General features: G+C 35.5%; 1 protein-coding gene across 1 annotated transcript in view; it reads right to left on the bottom strand.

Annotated features, from left to right (window-relative positions):
• Positions 1-17,349, bottom strand: part of LOC100889770 — a 42,845-nt gene extending 25,496 nt beyond the window's left edge. The window contains exons 1-6 of the mRNA XM_003728005.3: positions 17,250-17,349; positions 15,292-15,403; positions 14,283-14,349; positions 13,711-13,787; positions 13,125-13,197; positions 12,065-12,154 (exon numbers count right to left, since the gene is read on the bottom strand). Of these exons, the coding sequence (XP_003728053.2) occupies positions 12,065-12,154; positions 13,125-13,197; positions 13,711-13,787; positions 14,283-14,349; positions 15,292-15,395 (411 nt within the window). The 5' untranslated portion in view covers positions 15,396-15,403; positions 17,250-17,349. The remainder of the gene's footprint in view (positions 1-12,064; positions 12,155-13,124; positions 13,198-13,710; positions 13,788-14,282; positions 14,350-15,291; positions 15,404-17,249) is intronic.
• Between the last annotated feature and the right edge of the window lie 204 nt (positions 17,350-17,553).

Here is a 17,553-nt window from a genome sequence, read left to right as displayed (position 1 = left end):
AGACTATACACGTTTGTAAACGTTTCGAAAAGGAATCTCCGCCCATGACAGAATCTACTCATACATCCCCATATTATGTTTTCTCGAATCTCAAACGTTAGGGTTCTGTTTTTTTTCTTTTTTTCTTCAAACTATTGAGAACCATCCACAAGCCTCTACGTAACCAGAACACACAGTTATTGTCTGCGATCAGCTGCGATCAGTTGCAATCAAATGGGATCGTATGCGCTCTGTTCCTTGTATAGAAGATTTTCAAGCTTTCCACATCTCTCTCCCCAGCCACATTTATAATTTTTCATCTTTGCTGGGCTGGATTAAACTGTTTTGGATGCGATAGCTGAACAGTGTCCACTTAATAATATAGGCGGCGGTCGGGGTGGATAATTAAAATGAAATTCAAGCATAAAGCTACAGTACGGAAAGATCGATTGATAGTCGTTTTATTTAAACTATTATATACATTGGAGAGACATAACAAAATTAAGATTCATAGTCTGCTTAAGTGCGAATGCTCTCACAGAAATAGGGATATTGCTTAACGACAAGAATTGTGTTTGAAAGAAAAAGGGAATCTTTTGAGGACGCATAAAATGTTTAACTTGACCCCGAAACACCTGCTACGGTGAGAGTACATTCTTCCGTTATGTCTTTTCAAAGAGGAGCCATGAGAATGATCCGTCGATTGATTTTCAAAGAACCCCATAGCACTATAAAGTTTACAAAGAACATAATTTGTGTTTCATCTACCTGCTTGTAAAATTTTAATAGGCTTTGTCGACCGGGCTATCTACACCAAAATTATAATTGTTGTGCCTTTTACCGCTAGACCCTTTTTTCTTCACGCGATTGCATCTGATCGCAAATGAATGCTTTTGCAATGAGACTATACACGTTTGTAAACCTTTCGAAAAGGAATCTCCGCCCATGACAGAATCTACTCATACATCCCCATATTATGTTTTCTCGAATCTCAAACGTTAGGGTTCTGTTTTTTTTCTTTTTTTCTTCAAACTATTGAGAACCATCCACAAGCCTCTACGTAACCAGAACACACAGTTATTGTCTGCGATCAGCTGCGATCAGTTGCAATCAAATGGGATCGTATGCGCTCTGTTCCTTGTATAGAAGATTTTCAAGCTTTCCGCATCTCTCTCCCCAGCCACATTTATAATTTTTCATCTTTGCTGGGCTGGATTAAACTGTTTTGGATGCGATAGCTGAACAGTGTCCACTTAATAATATAGGCGGCGGTCGGGGTGGATAATTAAAATGAAATTCAAGCATAAAGCTACAGTACGGAAAGATCGATTGATAGTCGTTTTATTTAAACTATTATATACATTGGAGAGACATAACAAAATTAAGATTCATAGTCTGCTTAAGTGCGAATGCTCTCACAGAAATAGGGATATTGCTTAACGACAAGAATTGTGTTTGAAAGAAAAAGGGAATCTTTTGAGGACGCATAAAATGTTTAACTTAACCCCGAAACACCTGGTATGATGAGTTCACATTCTTCCGTTATGTCTTTTCAAAGAGGAGCCATGAGAATGATCCGTCGATTGATTTTCAAAGAACCCCATAGCACTATAAAGTTTACAAAGAACATAATTTGTGTTTCATCTACCTGCTTGTAAAATTTTAATAGGCTTTGTCGACCGGGCTATCTACACCAAAATAATAATTGTTGTGCCTTTTACCGCTAGACCCTTTTTTCTTCACGCGATTGCATCTGATCGCAAATGAATGCTTTTGCAATGAGACTAAATACGTTTGCAAACCTTTCGAAAAGGAATCTCCGCCCATGACAGAATCTACTCATACATCCCCATATTATGTTTCCTCGAATCTCAAACGTTAGGGTTCTGTTTTTTTTCTTCTTTTCTTCAAACTATTGAGAACCATCCACAAGCCTCTACGTAACCAGAACACACAGTAATTGTCTGCGATCAGCTGCGATCAGTTGCAATCAAATGGGATCGTATGCGCTCTGTTCCTTGTATAGCAGATTTTCAAGCTTTCCGCATCTCTCTCCCCAGCCACATTTATAATTTTTCATCTTTGCTGGGCTGGATTAAACTGTTTTGGATGCGATAGCTGAACAGTGTCCACTTAATAATATAGGCGGCGGTCGGGGTGGATAATTTAAATGAAATTCAAGCATAAAGCTACAGTACGGAAAGATCAATTGATAGTCGTTTTATTTAAACTATTATATACATTGGAGAGACATAACAAAATTAAGATTCATAGTCTGCTTAAGTGCGAATGCTCTCACAGAAATAGGGATATTGCTTAACGACAAGAATTGTGTTTGAAAGAAAAAGGGAATCTTTTGAGGACGCATAAAATGTTTAACTTGACCCCGAAACACCTGCTACGGTGAGAGTACATTCTTCCGTTATGTCTTTTCAAAGAGGAGCCATGAGAATGATCCGTCGATTGATTTTCAAAGAACCCCATAGCACTATAAAGTTTACAAAGAACATAATTTGTGTTTCATCTACCTGCTTGTAAAATTTTAATAGGCTTTGTCGACCGGGCTATCTACACCAAAATTATTATTGTTGTGCCTTTTACCGCTAGACCCTTTTTTCTTCACGCGATTGCATCTGATCGCAAATGAATGCTTTTGCAATGAGACTATACACGTTTGTAAACCTTTCGAAAAGGAATCTCCGCCCATGACAGAATCTACTCATACATCCCCATATTATGTTTTCTCGAATCTCAAACGTTAGGGTTCTGTTTTTTTTCTTTTTTTCTTCAAACTATTGAGAACCATCCACAAGCCTCTACGTAACCAGAACACACAGTTATTGTCTGCGATCAGCTGCGATCAGTTGCAATCAAAATGGGATCGTATGCGCTCTGTTCCTTGTATAGAAGATTTTCAAGCTTTCCACATCTCTCTCCCCAGCCACATTTATAATTTTTCATCTTTGCTGGGCTGGATTAAACTGTTTTGGATGCGATAGCTGAACAGTGTCCACTTAATAATATAGGCGGCGGTCGGGGTGGATAATTAAAATGAAATTCAAGCATAAAGCTACAGTACGGAAAGATCGATTGATAGTCGTTTTATTTAAACTATTATATACATTGGAGAGACATAACAAAATTAAGATTCATAGTCTGCTTAAGTGCGAATGCTCTCACAGAAATAGGGATATTGCTTAACGACAAGAATTGTGTTTGAAAGAAAAAGGGAATCTTTTGAGGACGCATAAAATGTTTAACTTGACCCCGAAACACCTGCTACGGTGAGAGTACATTCTTCCGTTATGTCTTTTCAAAGAGGAGCCATGAGAATGATCCGTCGATTGATTTTCAAAGAACCCCATAGCACTATAAAGTTTACAAAGAACATAATTTGTGTTTCATCTACCTGCTTGTAAAATTTTAATAGGCTTTGTCGACCGGGCTATCTACACCAAAATTATAATTGTTGTGCCTTTTACCGCTAGACCCTTTTTTCTTCACGCGATTGCATCTGATCGCAAATGAATGCTTTTGCAATGAGACTATACACGTTTGTAAACCTTTCGAAAAGGAATCTCCGCCCATGACAGAATCTACTCATACATCCCCATATTATGTTTCCTCGAATCTCAAACGTTAGGGTTCTGTTTTTTTTTCTTTTCTTCAAACTATTGAGAACCATCCACAAGCCTCTACGTAACCAGAACACACAGTTATTGTCTGCGATCAGCTGCGATCAGTTGCAATCAAATGGGATCGTATGCGCTCTGTTCCTTGTATAGAAGATTTGCAAGCTTTCCGCATCTCTCTCCCCAGCCACATTTATAATTTTTCATCTTTGCTGGGCTGGATTAAACTGTTTTGGATGCGATAGCTGAACAGTGTCCACTTAATAATATAGGCGGCGGTCGGGGTGGATAATTTAAATGAAATTCAAGCATAAAGCTACAGTACGGAAAGATCGATTGATAGTCGTTTTATTTAAACTATTATATACATTGGAGAGACATAACAAAATTAAGATTCATAGTCTGCTTAAGTGCGAATGCTCTCACAGAAATAGGGATATTGCTTAACGACAAGAATTGTGTTTGAAAGAAAAAGGGAATCTTTTGAGGACGCATAAAATGTTTAACTTGACCCCGAAACACCTGCTACGGTGAGAGTACATTCTTCCGTTATGTCTTTTCAAAGAGGAGCCATGAGAATGATCCGTCGATTGATTTTCAAAGAACCCCATAGCACTATAAAGTTTACAAAGAACATAATTTGTGTTTCATCTACCTGCTTGTAAAATTTTAATAGGCTTTGTCGACCGGGCTATCTACACCAAAATTATAATTGTTGTGCCTTTTACCGCTAGACCCTTTTTTCTTCACGCGATTGCATCTGATCGCAAATGAATGCTTTTGCAATGAGACTATACACGTTTGTAAACCTTTCGAAAAGGAATCTCCGCCCATGACAGAATCTACTCATACATCCCCATATTATGTTTCCTCGAATCTCAAACGTTAGGGTTCTGTTTTTTTTTCTTTTCTTCAAACTATTGAGAACCATCCACAAGCCTCTACGTAACCAGAACACACAGTTATTGTCTGCGATCAGCTGCGATCAGTTGCAATCAAATGGGATCGTATGCGCTCTGTTCCTTGTATAGAAGATTTTCAAGCTTTCCGCATCTCTCTCCCCAGCCACATTTATAATTTTTTAATCTTTGATGGGCCGGATTAAACTTTTTTGGATGCGATAGCAGAACAGTGTGCTCTTAATATAAAGGCGCCAGTCGGATGGATAATTTAAATGAAATTCAAGCATAAAGCTACAGTACGGAAAGATCGATTGATAGTCGTTTTATTTAAACTATTATATACATTGGAGAGACATAACAAAATTAAGATTCATAGTCTGCTTAAGTGCGAATGCTCTCACAGAAATAGGGATATTGCTTAACGACAAGAATTGTGTTTGAAAGAAAAAGGGAATCTTTTGAGGACGCATAAAATGTTTAACTTAACCCCGAAACACCTGGTATGATGAGTTCACATTCTTCCGTTATGTCTTTTCAAAGAGGAGCCATGAGAATGATCCGTCGATTGATTTTCAAAGTACCCCATAGCACTATAAAGTTTACAAAGAACATAATTTGTGTTTTATCTACCTGCTTGTATAATTTGAATAGGCTTTGTCGACCGGGCTTTCTACACCAAAATTATAATTGTTGTGCCTTTTACCGCTAGACCCTTTTTTCTTCACGCGATTGCATCTGATCGCAAATGAATGCTGTTGCAATGAGATTATACACGTTTTTAAACCTTTCGAAAAGGAATCTCCGCCCATGACAGAATATACTCATACATCCCCATATTATGTTACCTCGAATCTCAAACGTTAGGGTTCTGTTTTTTTCTTTTTTTCAAACTATTGAGAACTATCCACAAGCCTCTACGTAACCAGAACACACAGTTATTGTCTGCGATCAGCTGCGATCAGTAAGTTGCAATCAAATGGGATCGTACTGCGCTCTGTTCCTTGTATAGAAGATTTTCAAGCTTTCCGCATCTCTCTCCCAGCCACATTTATAATTTTTTAATCTTTGCTGGGCCGGATTAAACTGTTTTGGATGCAATAGCTGAACAGTGTGCTCTTAATATAAAGGCGCCAGTCGGATGGATAATTTAAATGAAATTCAAGCATAAAGCTACAGTACGGAAAGATCGATTGATAGTCGTTTTATTTAAACTATTATATACATTGGAGAGACATAACAAAATTAAGATTCATAGTCTGCTTAAATGCGAATGCTCTCACAGAAATAGGGATATTCCTTAACGTCAAGAATTATGTTTGAAGGAAAAAGGGAATCTTTGGAGGATGCATGAATGTTTAACTCAACCCCGAAACACCTGGTACGGTGAGAGTACATTCTTCCGTTATGTCTTTTCAAAGAGGAGCCATGAGAATGATCCGTTGATTGATTTTCAAAGGACACCATAGCAATATAAAGTTTACAAAGAACATAATTTGTGTTTCATCTACCTGCATGTAAAATTTGAATTGGCTTTGTCGACCGGGCTTTCTACATTAAAATTATAATTGTCGTGCCTTTTACCGCTAAAGACCTTTTTTTCTTCACGCGATTGCATCTGATCGCAAATGAATGCTGTTGCTATGAGACTATACACGTTTGTAAACCTTTCGAAAAGGAATCTCCGCCCATGACATAAACTACTCATACATCCCCATATTATGTTTCCTCGAATCTCAAATGTTAGAGTTTTGTCTTTTTCTTTCCTTCAAACTTACCCTACAACATTGAGAACTATCCACAAGCCTCTATACGTTACCAGAACACGCAGTATTGTCTGCGATCAGTTGCAATCAAATGGGATCGTATGCGCTCTGTTCCATGAAACTCATGTGAGCGAGAAAACACTCGTGTATTTGTGTTTATTTATTCAAATATTGTTTCTTTATTAAAGTTTTCCAGCAAGACAAAGTGTAAGTTGGTTTGTAACTTTGTATATTGTACAACTCGGATTAAAACATGGAGATACAGTATATGAATGTATATGAATTGTTAAATTTTTTGGGGTCAGTTTTGACTCATTTCAAACTCAAAAAACGGATACAAACATACACTTGGAACAATCCCCAGGACTGAAACAGGAATGAAGAGCATATTTTATGAATTGGGCCAGTTTAGATACAAATTGTGTGATAGGCTATGATTTGAACCTCTTGCATGCAAAACTGTCTGGCTGTCTTTTCCTGTGTCAGTTTCGGTCCCTTCTTTGGTTAGTAAAGAGACCACTTTTTGCCCGGGACCACCTGTACAATTTGTCAACAATCTTCACATTGCTAACAAGTTTTACAGGTAGTTGAAAACAACTTCGTCAGCTTGGGAAGCAGAGAGTGTTGTCTCAACACAACATTGTAAACCATGGATTAGTATAAGGTGAAAAGATATGAATGGAATGATGTTGCTGAAACACATGTTTTAAAGCATTAAAATATTTAAAACTGAAAATTAGCAACCCAAAGAGGGCGAGAACAAAAAAAAGAAACAAAAAAAAACAACATACAAAACTGAAAAATATCAGCCCAAAAAGGGAGATAAAAAAAAAGGAAAGAAAAAAAAAAAGATTTCCGACCGACCCATGTTTTAGCACCTAAGGCACAATATATTTTTATTTTTTAGGCCTCATAGTTAATTACGTCACGGATTTATACAACTGGCATTCGGAATGTCGCCAGAATGCCCCACTCAGAATCCATTGTTTTGTTAGAACAGAATATAAAACAATGAAATACACTTTACAAACAAATATGCAAGTTTTAATAAGTGAACCCATAATTATTTACAAAAATTTAAGTACAAAATAGAATCATAGTGACAAAGTGAGGTGGAGAAGAAGAAAAAAAATCTCACTTTTTATTTCTCTAGCGCAAGTGATATTTTCTTTATTCGTTTCTTTCTTTCCGTCGGCTTAATTTTTGTCATGAAAGCCGGTAATATCAGCGACACTTCATTGTTTTCACCAATCTCTTTCTCTCACTTTTTATTTCCCTAGTGCCAGTGATATTGCAATTCATTTTCTTTATTTATTTCCGACGGCTTAAGTTTTATCATGAAAGCCGGTAAAATCAGCGATATTTAATCGTTTTCGCTTCTATCTCTCTCACTTTTTGTTTCTCTAGCGCAAGTGATATTTAAATAAATTTTCTTTATTCATTTCTTTCTTTCCGTCGGCTTAATTTTTGTCACAAAGCCGGTAATATCAGCGACAACTAATTGTCTCCGTAGGGGCAACAAAGTCTTGTCGATAATTATTGTTTTTAGATCTCCGTAGGGGCAACAAAACCTTGCCGATAATTATTGTTTTTAGATCTCCATAGGGGCAACAAAACGTTGCAGATAATTATTGTTTTTAGATCTCCGGAGGGGCAACTAAACCTTGCCGATAATTTTTGTTTTTAGATCTCCGGAGGGGCAACAAAACCTTGCCGATAATTATTGTTTTTAGACCTCCGTAGGAGCAACAAAGTCTTGCCGATAATTATTGTTTTTAGATCTCCGTAGGGGCACCTAAGTCTTGCCGATTACTATTGTTTTTAGATCTCCGTAGGAGCAACAAAACCTTGCCGATAATTATTGTTTTTAGATCTCCGTAGGGGCAACAAAGTCTTGCCGATAATTATTGTTTTTAGATCTCCGTAGGGGCACCTAAGTCTTGCCGATTACTATTGTTTTTAGATCTCCGTAGGAGCAACAAAACCTTGCCGATAATTATTGTTTTTAGATCTCCGTAGGAGCAACAAAGTCTTGCCGATAATTATTGTTTTTAGATCTCCGTAGGGGCACCTAAGTCTTGCCGATTACTATTGTTTTTAGATCTCCGTAGGAGCAACAAAACCTTGCCGATAATTATTGTTTTTAGATCTCCGTAGGGGCAACAAAACCTTGCTGATAATTATTGTTTTTAGATCTCCGTAGGGGCAACAAAGTCTTGCCGATAATTATTGTTTTTAGATCTCCGGAGGGTCAACAAAACCTTGCCGATAATTATTGTTTTCAGATCTCCGTAGGGGCCACAAAGTCTTGCCGATAATTATTGTTTTTAGATCTTCGTAGGGGCAACAAAACCTTGCCGATAATTATTGTTATTAGATATCCGTAGGGGCAACAAAACCTTGCTGATAATTATTGTTTTTAGATCTCCGTAGGGGCAACAAAGCCTTGCCGATAATTATTGTTTTTAGATCTCCGTAGGGGCAACAAAACCTTGCCGATAATTATTGTTTTTAGATCACCGTAGGGGCAACAAAGTATTGCCGATAATAATCGTTTTTAGATCTCCGTAGGGGCAACAAAACCTTGCTGATAATTATTGTTTTTAGAAGTAGAAAATTAAAAAAAAGCAGGCATGCATGATCTAGATAATCTTCAAAAAGGGAAAACAATCAACGTATTAATGAGGAAAACAAAATTGAAACGGGAGAGATATTTTTAAAACACCCCCACTTTTTACTGCCGTTTTGAACGGAATCGAGCGCTTTTGTAATACTGCCGTACAGAATATCGCGCCTCTTTTCTGCCGTAGAGGACAGTATGCGCATTCAGTGATAACGCATAACAAGAGCGCGCGATCGCGCTCATAGTCGCGCATTTTGAGCGCGATCAATTGCGTGCGATCAGTGTGACGTTGATCGCAGGCGGAACTGTACATTAATCCATATGTGAAGGAGGGGTCATGATATGACTATAACCTACTTCCTCATTCAAGGTTTACCATAGTAGTTAAATTACTTCTGCTTTCTGGAGTCATAATATGACTATAACCTACTTCCCGGTTCAAGGTTTATCCTAGTAATTAAATTACTTCTGATATTCTTTCAGGTTTTTTTCGGAAGGGATGGTGGAATGACAAGTATCATATTTATTATACAAGAGTATGTTATCAAATATTACACTTTGTATTTTTCTCTGATTTGTTCTTGCTTTGTTTTGTTTTTAGCTTTTAACTGGAAAAAATTCAAATGTATCAATCTACATCAATAATTATTCAGAAGAGGCTCATGTAAATTTACATGGATGTACAATCACTATTAGAATTGCCATAGAAACAGTTGTGGTATTCAATTAAATAATAGAGTCAGATATATTGTTTTGGCTTACGATTAACCATATTTATTTGACTGCATGTTTTAGGTTGCTTACATGTATAAAGTAGGTTATCCCATGTTAACAAAAGCTACATGTAGGTCAGCGGTTCTTGACCCCAAGATGTTTGACCAAGAAGATTAACCACACAGCTTTTACACTTTTACTATCGTCCCATTCACTCTCATAAATAAATACACTTTGTTTTAATAATCACCCATAAATACATAGTGTCTACTGTCAATCAACCTATAAAGTTATATTACCCCAGTTGTTATGTAACACTATGCATATCATGACCACTCCATTAAGAGGTCATATGTTAGTAAGCATGTGGTACCCTCATTTGTATGACAAGAGGGTCAAGGCGTCATGTAGTGTTAATAATGGCCACTTCCAATACGAATACAAAAGGGAGTGAGGTGGTGCCAAACCGACTCCAGACCGACTGACCGTTTGCCACTGGGGTCAGCGTAAAGGTTTGATCGGTCTGGTGTCGGTCTCACTGGTGTGCCTGTGGTGTAATGAGGTTATTTTACATTTCCAATATACGTGTACATCAATGATCCCTTACAGAAATATTGACTTGTGTGCAATGCAGAAAAAAAAGAAAAAGTGTAGTTTGAAGAAATTGAATAAATGTTTGTATGTTAAGATCACTATTTACATAAATGAATACCAAATTGGCAACATTGGTCATGCACTACATGGGCCATTCTTGTGATAAGTACAAGAAGAAGTGAGGGAAGAGTTGGTACAAAAAGTTTGTTTGAACCTTGCAATTTTCTTAAACAGTTATACAATCCTCTGTACCAAGTTGAATTGCGTTTTAAACAAAGAAAATGAAGCTCACTGACCCTATTCTTTGCCAACAAAGTTTGAGAGGACTCTTGTCTTATTCTAACTAGCATTGCTACAACCCATTTTCATTGGACGCTCTCATTACATCTGGGTTTTTTCTGGCAGCCAATCACGGCCCATTATATTTTTGCACGCTCTGTTCCTTTAGCTTCCACTTTTTGTCTGATTTCAGCTTTCTGTTCATGTTTGTGATTTACTCCAATGAGTGCAAGACAACCTCTAGTACCTATGTCTGTATATGTTGCTATTCTTTAAAATTAAAGGAGTTAAAGCTTGAAATTCTGCTTTAGATGGTGATGTCAATGGTGAAGTAAATTTTTGATGAAACTAATGATAACAAATGCATTCATAGTTGGTCCAATGATAACAAACGTTTTGTTTTGTTCCGTTTCACCTCGAATGTGAAATAAAATATCAGAGGCATGAGTGTTTCGGAGTTTAAATTCACCATTGCTTCCACCTAGGTAATCTCAGAAGAGTTTTAGATCGTTTCAAATTGTTTAAATGTGAATATTTTATGTACTAAGTTTTTAATTTTTGTTGGATCTTTTCTAGTCATTCATACATTACTTAAAGATAATAGTATATACCAAAATGATAATAAAAAAGTATCATATATATTTATAGAAGTAAGTCAATGACCCAAACTAACATTTAGATTACTAGAGGTTGAATTAAGTCATAAGTCATAAAAAACTCACAGCCTACCAGTAAAGACTTTTTTTTCTTTAAATAAGACCGACAAAATGAATATCAATTACATTGAAAAGACGTCAATTAGCTTTTTATGACTTGTTATAAAAACTCATACCAAGACATAAATACCATAAAAATTGGAGCTTGCAGTAAACAGGCCCATTCAGATACAATGCAAACAAGACATTAAATTGCCATAGTAAGATAAAAAATTTCTTTATGGAAAGTAGAAAAAAAACACCTCCACACACAGGATCCTATGTATAGAGTATAAAATACTTTTCTGTTTGCAGTAGCTCTTTTAGAGTTTGGTGTTGTATAAAAGCAATTTTCTCACAGTGATATTGAAGTATTTTATTGTTTCCACCAGATTTATTTGTTCAATTCACAACAGCACCTTGAAGTTTTCTTGAGTTTACTTAAGAATCTTATCCCATAGGTTTGATACAGGAACAACTTAGTTCCAGTATGCATTGGGTTAATTTCAGACAGTTTACCCCTTGAGTATGAATGTGCCTTGTGAAGGTCATACTTGCAATAGCTCATGAATCACAATAAACAAAGGATAACAACTCTTATATGTATGCTTATATGTTTATTAGTACTTTTAATAATAATTTATAAAGAATATATAACTTTAATATGTATATTAGTATTTTTCATAATAATTCATAAAAGGATAAATAACTTTAATATGTATATTAGTATTTTTCATAATAATTCATGAAAGGATAAATAACTCTGATATGTTTATTAGTATTTTTAATGGGTGTTACAAACATTAGCTATACATTAACACCATCAAGTTTACAACCATTTGATGTATAAAGGAGCAGATGAAAACAGAATGGAGCACTTTACCTCTTCTGTCAATCCTTCTGGCATGCCTGCTGAGGTATTCAGATCTGAGCTCTTCCCTGACTGATCGTTATCGGTAGCAAGTTGTGTGACCTTCAATCAAATCATGAAACGTTCAAACTTTAAGCATTAAAGGCATTGTTTAACAATGTTTCCAGTTTTATAAATCTGAGATGCATGGCCCTATGTGTTATTTGTGTCTGTGATAGGTGTAATATTGAAGCTCCAAAAGAATTCATTTCTTACCTAAAGGTTGATAATTATGATTGCAGCATGAGCTAAATCCAGGATTTGGTTTAGAATGAGAGGAAAAGTTTACTACTACATGTACCTTTAAGATTCTTAAGTGGCAACATTTTGAAAGTTCAAAAATGTCTGTCTATTTACACAATTTTCTGAACTCTTCCACAACATTCTGTCCATGTATAATTTTCTCATATACATGAATATTACTTTGAAAATGTAGCAAAGAGTACAATTTCAATATTGCCAATTTTTTTTAAAAAGCTCATAAATTTGGCCTTTAAATTCCTGTCCTGAGTAAAGTACACACACACACACACAAATCATTCATATGTTGTTTATAAATAGCCGGTATCAGAAGGGAATAAAGAAATATACAGGTATAATCTCTGTATGATTTGTATACCATGAAGAACAAATTAATAAAGATATTAACTAGTGAGAGCCCAAGAGAGCATTAATTCTGGCACTCAATAGACAGTGTTTTTTATTAACTCTTTACATTCCACTCAAATAATCCCCCTCTGCCACAATTTTATTCATCATGGGATAGATCTATAAATGGCTTCAAGATCATTTAACTCTTTCTCTTGCAAATCAATCTATTCCACTGTAAAAGATTACTGTAAAGCTAATTAAGACTGGAGATGAGTAATGTTGCAAAGTCATTGTGTTGCACAAAGCAATCCTTCCATAAACTGGTGCCTACCGTCAAGTGCGAAATTGTACATACATGTATGCCACAGAAGTGACGGTGCAAATAGGTGAATAAAGCACCCAAATATTAAAACTTTGTTGATAATTGTAAGCATTTCATTACCTTTCTGCGTAGAAGTGCAAGGTAGATAGTGAGGGCATGCTCTTCCACTGTTCCTCTTATAACATCTGCTGGGCTATGAACAAAGAAAAGCAATTCATCATCAAGTGATACCCAGGATGAGCTAGGGCAATTGCTGAAAGAATTGGTAGTGAATTTCAGATATTTTCAGATATATTTTAAAATGCCCCCTAACCATGAAAATCAATGAATAAAGTATTCAACTTTATATGCAACTCCATTTGTCACAAGAATTAAATTTTCAACAGAGTTTACAACAAAATAGTGAAATTGATGTACATGCAAAGATAAGCATGACATTCCTCAAGATTCCTCATTCAACAACAATGGCATTGCCTCATATAAGCTTTGTATCTCACTAAGCTGACACTTTTGAACACTGAGGAGAGTGGTAATGCTCTAGCCTAGTATATGATTCTTAGAAGAATATCTATACAATAATCTTCTATCTACAATCATTTTAAGGAATGGAGATTAGATTGGGACAATCCCTTGGATAATGTATGGATTAATATATATGATACAATTCAGATATAAATTTTTTGTCATTGTAAAATAGTGGCCTTACCTGAGCAAAGACTTGGTAATTCCAAAATGCTCTTCAGAAGCGATCAAGGCACTGGTCAAATTATTCACATAAGTCTCCTAAAGTGTTTGAAAAATAATGAATGAATAAAACAAACACAAATAAACAGATTAATTACAACCAAGAATAGAATTGTACTTAAAATGATTAAATTATAAAACTTACATCAACTATGATTGCCCTCAGGATAAGGATGTTATTGACAATGATTACGGTATACATATAGTAAGGCAACATTAAATCTATATGAAGTACTAAGATAGGATTTTGAGGAAACAATAATTATAGCTGAGTGCTTTAAAACAAAGAAGAAAATATTAAAATAGAAGAGGTGAGATAAGTACACTGAATGACACAGAGAAAAAAGATGAAAAGGAAGAAAGAAAGAAAAAGGGATAAAGATAAGATGGAAAATAAAATGAGTAATAGAAAGGTTAGTGAGAAATACTGAAAGAAAGAGTGAGAAAAGTTTATAAACAAACTATATGGAGAGAAAACACTGAAAACTCCAGTTTTAATCAGAACATGAAGAGATATCACAAATGGATACTTACCGTACTGTTATTTGCATAGCTGCAGAAGAGACCGATAAGTTCAGCAAGCTTGTTGTTCTTCTCAAAGCTGTTGCATTATAAGAAACAGAGTAATGAAAAGTCAAGTAGGATAAGGTTTTGGTCTACTTCAAATAAACATGTTGTTTTATTTTTAATTCATTTTTCCCTACCAAATTTGTTTAAATCATACTGCTTGGCATCTTCGGAAATGAAGTAGGACACTCATACATGTATGAGGCCACAAGGGGGTTTAAATATGTAACATGTAATTTGTCATTGTACAGTTTCGGAAATCAGGAAAGGTTAATACCCATTCTCAACCAAAAATTTAATGAAATATTAGTAATAAAAAATATTCGAATATGCATTTAAAAAAGCTCAGATTGCACCAAAGTGGATCTAAGAACTTTAAAAATACCGGTAAAGACCAGTTCTGGTCATGCGATTGCATTGTAAAAGAAATGTTGTGGAATTGATCAGAAAAGGTTGATCATCTAGCATACACGTATTGGTGTGTACTGCAAGGTTCTGGAATCATCAAAATGATAAGAAATTTGGCCTAGTCTTGGTAAAGTTACAAGCACTGTACACAGAAAGATGTATATGGGACTATGCGACACATGCGCAACACATGCGTTATATCTATCAGGTCCAAATGGATATAATAATTTACCAAATATATCAATTAGTAGGCCGTTTCTCAGCAAAATTTGTATGATCACGTATTAGTCAAAACATATTCTTTCACATGATTGGTAATAAGAGCTTCCATTTCATTTTTTGAGGGGGGGGGGGGGGCGTTTCCAAAACTGGTCTTTACCTTTAAGAGCCCTTAAGCAAGCCTTAGAGCCTGTCAACAAAGGACCTCATGTTTTGCATACTCCTTTCATGTTCCAATTTTAACAAGTTGGAATTTTAGTTTGTGGGCCACCCTGGTGGAGTATTAACATTAAAAATCAACAGTTGCGATTCTTGAGAAATTAATGATTTCTAACTGCTTTGCACTCACCATTGTGCTAGTCCCTTGCAGGTATCCAGAGAGGCTTCACCAAGCTGAGCAGCACACCATTGGATCAACTGCTTCTTGCCACTACGCACTGTCTTCTGCTGCATGGGAGCATCTGAGTGAATATAGTGTTCAATCAGTGATTACACTAATATTAAGACTTATATCATATTTTTATTTTAATCTTGCAGTTACAGGTACAGCTTAGAGTTAGATTGCTATAGGCCTTCTGTTATCAATTTTACAGATAAAGGTTTCATGTTACAGTTACATTGTGTATATAAGTAGTATAGTTTAGTTTGTATATTCTTTAGTATTTGTACGATTTGTTGTTATTACACGCATCATGTTCATACTCAGCTTTTTTCCCTATCTATATGTAACATATGTTTTATGGACCTCTGCCTTGTGCAGCTGAGTCTGAAATAAAGTTCTGAATTGAATAGTGTATAATACAGGATATGAAATAACTCCCAATATTATCACATATTCCAATGAATGAAAGAACTGTATTTTCGTAGTGGTAGAATAGTCAAAAAGCCACAACAGCTAGTCTTGTAAAAACGTTTTTTATACAATGTTTATCAACTTTTATGCATCAAGAATGTACATTGTATGTATAATACTTATAAATATGTTTTTTGTCGGTACGCTCAAATCTCAAGAGGAGGGGTCGACTGATAAATATTATCCATTATTATTATTATATTAAATATATGAAAAATTATGACTGACCAATTAAGCATTTAAATGTCAGCCTCTTCTTTTTATTGACAATGCCCCTCTCTCAATACAAATACCCGGTATACCAATTTTAATTACTGTATTTCTTTTCCCTATCAAAAATGTTTGTCACAATTACACAAGTGTATGATTTATTTAGTTCTTTTCTTTCTTTGATGAGTGTATATTTCTCTCACAACTACCGGTACTCATTTTACATTTCTTTAAGCTAACATGTACATCAATATACAGTTAAAAACTAAATTATTTATACCCTTACCAAGTTTTGTAATTTTTCAAGTATGTGAAAAATATTGAGTTGTACCTATTCATGTTTTTTCTGAATGTGACATAAAAAGCTCACATCTAAAAGTATTCAAAAAGGCCCTTATTCAACCAGTCCATCATAAACACAAAAAACACAAAATTTACAAGGGGTATGAATAATTGACTTGTTAACTGTATCTACTAATCTACAGAGCTTGATAGATACCTTGCTGTTTGTGTCAGCCTATATTACCTATATTTCAAATGTACAGTTGACAACTAAATTTTTCATACCCCTTGTAAAGTTGATGTGGTTTTTTTTCTTCGTAACTCAAGAATGAAAGGTGGACTGGTTGAATCAGGGCGTTTGTTGAATGTTTCTAGATATAAGCTTTAATATATCTCATTCTCAAGAAATATAAATCGAGACGGATCAATTTTTCACATACACTGTACTTAGAAAATTATAAAACATGGTAAGGGTATAAATAATTGAGTTGTTCAAGATAAAATTGAGTTCTGTGAAAGAAATGGTGTAGCATATAGGTATTGGTGTGTACTGCAAGGTTCTGGAGTCATCAAAATGATAAGAAATTTGGCCCAATCTTGGTAAAGTAACGAGCACTGTACACAGACAGATGTATATGGGACTACACAAACATATGGCATAAAAATCAGGCCTTATTTTTAAGCTGTTGCTTGTCAAATTTAGAATATGAAGGCATTTGAAGAGCCATGCTTTTCAGGGAACATGTTTAATCTGATGTTCTTCCACCCTTGCATAATAACAATGGTAACGCTCACAAATTTTGTTTCACCTCTCCTCAAAACTCAACCTTCTCTTTAAACTGTAAATACTGTCGATAATAATGCAAATGTCAGCTTAACCCGCTGCCTGTTGGAACCAGATGGCTCTTGTATTAAACATGATAGTGCAATAGTCAATGGGTTGACTGTACTAATCTCGTTACCTGGTGAGTGTACAGTGAAGTGTAGAATGATTGCCCATATCACGTCCAAAATGCTTTTCAGTTCTCCTTTCAGTACATCTGTAACGCAAAAAACAGAGTGATAATAATGGATATATTTATAGCGCAAATATCACGACACAAGGTGCTCATGGGTCATGGCACTCTAATATTGCCCAAGTCCTGCTACGCTACCAATTTCAGTGCTCACAGCATCAAAGGAATTCTTTCCTACCGGTACCCTTTTTAAAAATTAAGAGGAGAGGGACAAAAGCCTTGCAAAAAGGATATTAGTGCTGCGGCGAGA

This window comes from Strongylocentrotus purpuratus, unplaced genomic scaffold, assembly GCF_000002235.5.
Source record: "Strongylocentrotus purpuratus isolate Spur 01 unplaced genomic scaffold, Spur_5.0 spur5_scaffold_10, whole genome shotgun sequence".
In the NCBI taxonomy this organism is placed as follows: domain Eukaryota; kingdom Metazoa; phylum Echinodermata; class Echinoidea; order Camarodonta; family Strongylocentrotidae; genus Strongylocentrotus; species Strongylocentrotus purpuratus.
The sequence above is the reverse complement of the archived record's forward strand: the minus strand, read 5'-3'. Positions and strand labels throughout refer to the sequence as shown.